This window comes from Prosopis cineraria, unplaced genomic scaffold, assembly GCF_029017545.1.
Source record: "Prosopis cineraria cultivar Desert tree isolate PC_DT_omini unplaced genomic scaffold, ASM2901754v1 PC7, whole genome shotgun sequence".
Taxonomy (NCBI): Eukaryota; Viridiplantae; Streptophyta; class Magnoliopsida; order Fabales; family Fabaceae; genus Prosopis; species Prosopis cineraria.
In genome coordinates this window covers 34461208-34470082 of record NW_026555338.1, presented here as the reverse complement: position 1 = coordinate 34470082, position 8875 = coordinate 34461208, and the positions used below count along the sequence as shown (strand labels likewise).

At 31.2% G+C, this 8875-nt stretch overlaps 1 protein-coding gene across 3 annotated transcripts; it reads left to right on the top strand.

The window, feature by feature from the left end:
- The first annotated feature begins 2622 nt into the window (after nucleotides 1–2622).
- LOC129316895 (vascular-related unknown protein 1-like) lies at nucleotides 2623–3827 on the top strand. Of its 3 annotated transcripts, none has more exons than XM_054961295.1 (4): nucleotides 2623–2820; nucleotides 2911–3044; nucleotides 3174–3233; nucleotides 3559–3827. In XM_054961295.1, exons 1-4 carry the CDS (start codon nucleotides 2733–2735, stop codon nucleotides 3694–3696), a joined length of 420 nt encoding a protein of 139 aa, XP_054817270.1. In that variant the 5' UTR covers nucleotides 2623–2732; the 3' UTR covers nucleotides 3697–3827. The 3 variants fall into 3 exon arrangements, with proteins under 3 accessions (XP_054817270.1, XP_054817269.1, XP_054817271.1); XM_054961296.1 differs by having other exon boundaries at nucleotides 2698–2827; XM_054961294.1 differs by having other exon boundaries at nucleotides 2623–3044.
- The last annotated feature ends 5048 nt before the right edge of the window (nucleotides 3828–8875 follow it).

Sequence of the window (8875 nt, the reverse complement as noted above, 5' to 3'; positions counted from 1 at the left end):
AATACAAAAATGACGAAAGTTTTTGTCTTACGTGGATAAGGCCAATAACCAATTAAGAAAAGGTTTTTTCTAGCCAGAATTATTTGAACGATACCAACAGAAAATATCAGAATTCAAAAGGCCTAGGCCATGCTCGGCTTTAATAAATGCATTCTCTATGATTTAATTATCAGAATAAAATCTAAACGAATCTTGCACTTGTGAATCATCAATAAAGCGTATATATATGTACAAAGTCAATAATGATGTCTTAATTGGCATGACTTTAACTAATTTGATTATAGAATTTCAATATATATAAATTATTGTTCTTGGATATATTAGGTTGCAATACGAAGGCTTTAACACTGAGATGGCACAGCTAATTAAGTCTGGTCCTAAAGTGCTTCACAATTCACGTTAGAGCCCATAACCGTTGTTAAGTCGTTAATGTTAGGTCATGATAATTCTATTGACTGTCGCGGCTCTATCCCAATGCATGCCTCGCTTTCTTTAATTGTACTGAGGAGAAAGAAAGATTAGCTGTCAATTTTTATCCATGTATTGCTAGAATTAAGATATAAATTAAAATAATCTTGCATAAAAATAAAACTTTCTCCAGCATAATTACGCTATTAGCAACAGAAAACCCTGGTCAACAAAAATAACCTTTAATTATAATATCAGCTTACACATATACTGGGTGAATGCGAGGACATATATTGATAAGCTAAATTTAATTCAGATATATGAAAAGCTCACTAGTTTGATATTGACAGGGACTTTTGAATGGTGACCCATAATTTTAATTATACTTTGAAGAATTGATCAGAAGAGTGAGTAATATCATATATATGATATGGTACATTCCTTTATGATCATGTCCCTGTATCTCGTTCTTTTTCAGAAGCTGAGTTTACATCAGAAACGTTACTTCATCTTTCTGAAACTGATTTTCTGTGCATAGTTTTGCATGTTATTCGTCCCACAGTACTTTCTTTCACGCAGGCAGAAAGCATATCTGCCATACTAATTAACTACGCTTCTATATCAGTGTTTCATAATTCATGTTTTACACGATTCTTGAGGAAGGAATTGATACCCTTGCTTTCTGTCAAATATTAAATATTTCTCATCCCTATCCCCATTCCCCACATTGGTCAATTTTCACGCTAGTAGATAGAATTGGCTGGACCACCATTTTGATGACAAGTTCTTTAATATCATATCAAGTATAGACCAATTCAATATATACGAGTCCATTTCCGTGTTTACATTTTAACCAAATGACACCTCATCGCAGACCATCCCAACACCAAAGTGTTAATTTAACAGCAAAAACTAGTAATATATACATATATGTGATTAGCGATGAAATAATTTAAATTTTGAAAGCAGGTTTGTGTGGGCCAACAAAGTCATCACTCATCATGGGTTAGTAAGTCTCGGACCAGAGAGAAGAAAGAAGAGTAAACTTCTCTGCAATATAATGACGTATGGTTTGGACAGGCCAAAGACAACTAAATAATGATGACGCAACGTCAGCAAATACCAAACAAGTCCTCAAATAAATCGCCAACAACAACAGACTCTCAAGTTGTCTACCTTAAAAGAAGAAGAAGAAGAAGATTCCTACTTCAAAATATATATGATTGGTAATCCATGGCGCCCTCACATGTATAATATCATCAATAAAGAAGCATCGTTCATATATCATCTTCAACGGATGAACCAAAATTGTAGAAAACTCAAAATGCAGAAATAGAACGATGCTCTCATTAATTTCTCTTTCAATAATTATCGCCGCGGTATGGACGGGCAACGCAAGAAATTAAATATAACTATTGCATAATGTACATTGTCGCATTTTTTTAGGAGAAGTTAAAATGAATACATACATACTTACATACATACATATATTGGCAGGGGAAGGGGCAACCTATAAAGACATCAGAAGTACTTTTCATAAAAATAACATAGTGGAGGACAGACACAAAAAAATTTTATATGTTGGATATCGAATCTAGCAAGCTCGTAAAACCTTCGTGCTCTGATGAGTTGATTTAATGCTTCTAATCATTGATGATATATATCCTTCTTAATACAGTCACCAGGTGTTAGAATAATTTGATTCACAAAAATGTGTCAGATTCTTTCTCAGAGAAGAAATTGAGTAATTGAAATAAATAGATTGGGGAAAGCTAGCACCGACATGAAGGAGAAAGAATGATGGTAGTATAATTTAAATCTAGCCTGAATTTAAGGTGAGCATTGATCGTAATTAAGGATCCTTCTAAGACAATTTTAAGAAGACATGACCTGTTTAACCGAAAGAATATTACATAAGTCTTCCATAAAGAGTGACTTGGTGATTAATTCAAAGCAATAGCGGAAAGTTAAGTCCATGTTATAGAAATTTTTGGCGAATCTTTTGTTTGTGCACTCCCTATCTCTCTCCACAAAGGTCAAACCGTCTCTCCCTTTTTTTCTGTCCCAGCTAATTTCAACCCCCCTAACTTGTATGACCCACACACCAATAGCAAGATTCCAAATTCCATCGTCACATTTTATCATTTTCCTTTTCTCTCTTGTTCATTGTTTTTGTTTATATAATATTCTCTACTATATATTCTTCTTTGGGTCACTTGCTTCTCCAGAACTGGCCACCAAACCCCACTAATATTGCACTCTCTCTTCTCCTTCTTCTTCTTGTTCTTCATCTTCATCTTCTTCTTCTTGTGGCAGAGACCTGAATGAGTTCAATAAGCAGAGCTCCTTCCTTGAGCGAGGTTGCTGATGAGGAGAGTGGTTGGACTACGTACTTTGAGGACTTCTTTAACGGTGACAGGTCCTATATATCTTCTGGTGTAGTTGCTTCTTCCTCTCTACTTTCTGATGCTGCTTCTTTGGCTGCCACGAATAATAAATTAGGAGGCGATGAAGAGTTTTCTGGGATTAAAAATGGCAAAAAGAGATTGAGTTTTAAAAAGAGGAAGAAGGACAGAGCAACTATGGTTGATGATGCCTTGGAAGATACTGCAAGTTCTCCCCTCAACAGTCCCAAGGTGATCAGTCTTTTCCATCTCGTTTTTCTTTAATTTCGGCCTCTCTTTTTTTCTCTAACGTTACCAGAATATGTAGAAAATTTATTCCTTGATCCTGAAATTTAAATTTCCATGGTATCTTTGTTTTAGGTTTTACATGAGAACCGGTCAGACAAACCAAAACGAATGGAAGACATACGCCTCTCCGAGGTTTGAATCTAAATTGATTATATCACGAGTCCCTTCTTTCTTCCATCTTTTTCATTTTTCAAGAGAGAAAAACATTGGGTGTCTTATGAAATTTTGAGAAGAAACATGACGAAGTTAATATCCATTATTATCTAATTAATTATAAGAATGTGTATGGTTCTGTGTGTCAGCGGTTTTGGTAAAAATTAAACCACGTTTAACAAATTGTTATTCCAGCAGTTTTGTTTATCCTTGCACGCGTGTTTGCTAGTTTCGATCGGTAGCAATATAATTAGCAAATTATGATTCATATATTAACTTCCAAAAATTTGCTTTGCTTTTGTAGGAGAAAAGGAGTATCTCAGGAGAGGGAGAGGCGAAGAAGGAAATGGGTTTCATGGGAAGGGAAAGTGACTACACAGAACTGAAGAAGAGAGGCCTTTGTTTGGTTCCTTTGTCTGTGGTTGTCAATTATTTTCGTTGATTTCACTTTTGCATCTTTCATATTTGTTCTTCACTCATGCGCTCTCTCTATGAACATAATCACTCTAATCAAACCATTTTGTATATAATCATGAATTGATAATTAATGCAATCAACTTGTATTCATGATCATCACTTTTCCTCCAACAATATAATCTAAATATCTATTTAATTATTAGATCCTTTAACATTTTATAAATTTATGTTTATAATTTATTATTTTAACTGGCGAGCACATTTAATCAGTTATCCGTTCTATGCTTCAGGGGTATACTCAGGAATCATCAAAAAAGGAAAGCACAATACATTGAAAACTGGAAATACGTATTTTTAAATGTTGTTTTATATTAAAAAAAAGCTCAACATAACAAACACCCCACTAGAAATGTTCAATAATAAATAAATAGAAATGAGATCATCTAACTGCAAAAGCCAAACAAAAATATGAGAATAACTATGAGACTAACTTGTCTTTCATATTTATATTTTATAATTATTTTATTGTATCTAATATCGATTAATTATTCTGACAAGTGTCACATTAATTAAGCATTTTTCGGCCAATGTCATTAAATTAATGGATTGACGTGAGCAAGGGGAGCCAAGAAAGATAGTAGAGTACAAGGAATGTTATTTGTTATATTATAATTAAAGAAACCAAACGCCAAAGTAAGCACGTAATAATTAATTATATTAGCTTACTACTTCTCTTTGTCAACGAGAGGGCTCTCGTCTTCTATGCGTGTATGATGGCTCTTCAAGATCGTTAGACAATTAAGTTACTGTTAATTGTCAACTGTAGCATGTTTTCTTCATTTGATACGACTGCGTTATCGATCACCTTCCGCTAATTGACGTTACCCGTTGTGCTGTAATTCAACCAAGGGCTATTTACCATTTCAAATTCAATTCATATAATATTTTATTTAATTGGATTATCACCGACATAATACCTGTGATAATTGGATTATCACAAATATTCAACCTATTAAATTAGTCATGATCCAATTTAAAGATGACAAAAATTCAACCAAAAAGCCTTATTCTAATGAATTATTGACTCTCTCTCTCTTTTTTTTGGGGATAAATTCACCCATTGGTTGAAAAAAAAATTGTGCACAGAAAAATATGGGCCAAATTTTTAAAAATTTGATAGCATAGCCAATTCATATTAATATACAAAAAGTTTATCATTGATATATAACAATATATCATTGACCAATATAATAAACTGGTTATAATGCAAAATATAATAAATATTTAATTGTTTACTTAGTTTGATCTTATAACATGAGCTATATTTATAAAAGTCTCCTTTTTTTCAAATATAAATTCTTCACTTATAAGTCAATTCTCCTTTAAATTTTAAACTATAATATCCCTCAAAAATAGTTTTTGTAAAGTTAGAATCCTTGGATATAATTTTTTAAATATATTATTCTTGTTTGGGTTAAAAGGAAGAAAATAAATTCCCATTTACCATTTCTGCATTGAAGCGTCTTAAATTAACTTCTTGTTCAACTTTTGATACATAATAATTTACAGATTGTAATACAGACGCGCACAGGAAATGAGTTAATTTAAAATATTACACGAATGTCAAACGCGCTGAACTAAATTAATTTTTTATTTGAAATATGACCTTGTCAATTTAGTCTTCTCTCAATGATTTCAATAATTGATTTTATCCATCATTAAAGTTTCCATGAACTAATAAGAAATTAATGAGACATTAAATTAAGAAAAGAACACACTATTGGAGGAACAGGTTCAATAACATTGGTCATATCTTTACATTAGTTGGAACAAACACTATAATTTTCTAAATATATTTTATTTTGTAAGTTTGTTGGGTTATAAGACGGAAGCCATAACATACCTAGTTTCTAACCCATGTGCTTATGTGAAAATTGAGGTTTTTTAAATCACAAGAAATTTGGAAAAGCAAACTGGGAAAATTGCCATAACCTTGCACTCCAAACCTAGCAGGGAGAATTTGGGAAAGCAAATTGGAAAAATTGTAATTGTTTTGAAGGAGCAAGGCCAATATAACCTTGTACACCAAGGACTCCGAGCTTATTTTTCTTGCACATCATAAAGGTACAATTTTCATGAAAATACAACGTAACTCAACTATTACCTTGAAAGTGACATTCTACAAGAAAGTACAAAAAGACAATAACACAAACAAATTGTTTAGACCACAAGCATGTAATTAAATTACATGAGACTTTTAAAGGTTAACATGTGACTTTGTTTTGCAAGGTCATATGTTTAGAGTGTAAGGTGACAGACTTGGATGCAGGCTAGGCTTGATGTACATTTAGTTTTTAAATTGGTCTAAGTCCCTCAAAACAATTTTCCTCCTAACGAGGGAATTTGTGGCAATTTTCCCGAGCAAATTGGCGATCATTATTCTCAGTACATTATACGAATGCCATTTGAATCGAGTGACGGAGTGAGAGACTAGGCACCTTGCAAGTAAGATTGAGAATTCAAATATTTTAAATGGAAAAAAAATTACCTTAATAGCTAGGAGAGTCATGACTTTTTATTGGGTTTGACAATGTTTAAAATATGATTGGATTAGTCAGTAATATTGTAAAAAATATCACTTTTAACTTATTTTTCAGTGATTTTCATGTACAGATAAGCTGATTTTTGACTTATTCAAAGTCAAATGAACTTGTTTTTTATTTTTTATTTTTTATTTTTGTATCAATTTTCTGATTCTTCTATCATTTTTTTTTTGAACAAGTCATCTCTCATAATCAAATCAATCCTATTACAATTATGATTTTTCTAACCTGATATTAGATCAATTATGATCAACTCACAGGTTTATTATCATATTACTTTATCTGTGCCCTACTCTCTCCATCGCAGTGGTTGCCAATGTCAATCTAAAACATTATATTCAATATAGTGATTTGTCAGGCATAAATATGTTTGATTTTATTTATAAGTTATTTCTACCAATTTTATTAATATCAATACAATAAAAATATAAAGAATAAAATTAAGTAAAATTTCAAATATAGCCCTAAAATAGAAAATAAAAAGTAAACAAATAATATAATACTATTTATCTTGTCTTTCTCTCTCCTATTTTTTAAAGGTAGTTTAAAAATTTTAATTTGAAATAAAACAATTACATCAACTAGTGACTTATTCCCTTCTGTCTCTATATATAAGATATTTTTAATTGAATTACATAAACTAATAAAAATTGATTATCTAATTAAAAACACAGCAATATTTCAATTTAATTTTTAATTATTGTAAATAAAAAATAAATTTATTTTTTCAAAGTCAATGAGAGTATTTATTTTTTTTCTTTTCAATTTAATAAAAATATAATAATCTATTTATTAAAAAAATATGCTAATAATTTTTTATATTTAGAGAAAGAAAAAATTTTAAAAGATTTTTTATATATAGGGATGGAGGAAGTATAAAGTAAACTAAATTATAGTTTTAAAAGGTGATTAATATGGAAAAGTATCTAATAACACACGCTAACCAGTATAGTTTATTGAAGTGCCTCGGCGTCTAATCTCTCTAGAATGATTGAGGTTTAATTTAACAGTCGGTGAACGTTCAAAATTAGCCATGCAAAGGAATCTGATATACAGTGTGTACGATTTAATTATTTATTCTTCCCTATAAACACGTCAATTCTTATAGCCTCCATTGTTACGTTCCAGAGATAATGAATAGGCTTTCAGATAACTAAATAGGCTCTCAATATGTGCTTAGGTCTCAACTAACGCCCAACAACTCTCTTGAATACTAAGAAATGAAAGAGGAAGCTTATTAGTTGTTAGCAAGATACGCAAACACACATATATTTTTTTAAAAAAAGTTAAACATTTTATATTAATAAATGAAATATAATGGAAATTTTTTTTATTCTTTTAAAAATAATTTAAATAATTTTAAAAAATGCTATACTTGTTAACACATGCTGGTATAGGGGCAAAATATATTTTAACTTAAAAATAAATATTAATGATTATTTTAATTTAAATAATAATTATTTTTTTTAATAATGATGAACAACTAATTACAACTTTTCCTTTGTAAATGCTAGACGAGAAGTTGTAATTGATTGTTCTTCATTATTAAAAAAAATAGTCATTGTTTAAGTTAAAGTAATTATTAATGTTTATTTTTCATTTTAAATTAGGAGTATTTTAATTATTTCACAAAAAATCATTAATGTTTGAAAGGTCCTTGAAAACTTGAAGAGAATTAAGACACTTTATAAGATTTTATTATCATTTACATGTTTCAAGAGGTTAAATTGCATTTGGTTTTTTACTTTCCTTCAAAGAGTGCTAAGCATTCTGCATTAATAAGTCAGGTATTTTTTCTTTAAATTACATTTTAGAAGAGAAAAATATCTGCCGCCGTTAACGGATCACTGAAAAAGGTGAATTTTTTATTATAAAAAAATAGTTTGAGAACAAGTATTTTATTTTTTAGTATAGGGTGTCAGCCCTCTTAAAAAAAATGAAAGAATAAAAATGTACTTTTAATCAGTAAAGAAACCACGGAAACACCGACACGCTCACGCACACGAGAGCTAGCTATCTGGTTAGGTGTACACTTTCTAAATTGAAGGTTCCAGCCAAGCAGGAGAAAGAAAATGAGAGAACATGAAAGGCACTTTCGCCATCCCGATGCGAATGTAACATATATCTGGTTTTTCATATTCATGTCTTTAATTCAGATGCTAAAGATATACAGATTCTGAATTGAGATAAAAGCATTTATGGAGAGAGGTTTCCGCATGGCCATCTTCGTCCACGCCATATTGGAACTTGGGAAGAGATGCCCACATTAAAAATGTGCCACCTAACGTAATAATTATCTGAGGAGATGACTTTATGACCCTTAAAGTGGGTCCACACGCAGACATGCATGCATAGCTGGTTTAGCTTCTCTCTCTTCCCCAACCCCCCCCCCCCCGGGGACGTATCACATGCATGTATCTATTGGTGTAGCTGCAGAATGGACAAAACTCTATCTGTCACTTGAGTGAATTTGGTTTCCGTCTTTGAAGTTGCAGACTCCACGATTGACGCTTGTCCTATTGGAAACTTGTGGTACTGTTTTGAACACAGCTGAGGGCGAGGCTCAAAATTCAAAAGTATAAAAATTCTAATCACCTCATT

Bases quoted from the DNA above. Each gene is read 5' to 3' on its own strand.
- LOC129316895 (XM_054961294.1), top strand. From the start codon at position 2,733: ATGAGTTCAATAAGCAGAGCTCCTTCCTTGAGCGAGGTTGCTGATGAG. The intron at 3,045-3,173 runs GTGATCAGTCTT...TCTTTGTTTTAG, and splicing joins CTCCCCTCAACAGTCCCAAG to GTTTTACATGAGAACCGGTC. The intron at 3,234-3,558 runs GTTTGAATCTAA...TTGCTTTTGTAG, and splicing joins AAGACATACGCCTCTCCGAG to GAGAAAAGGAGTATCTCAGG.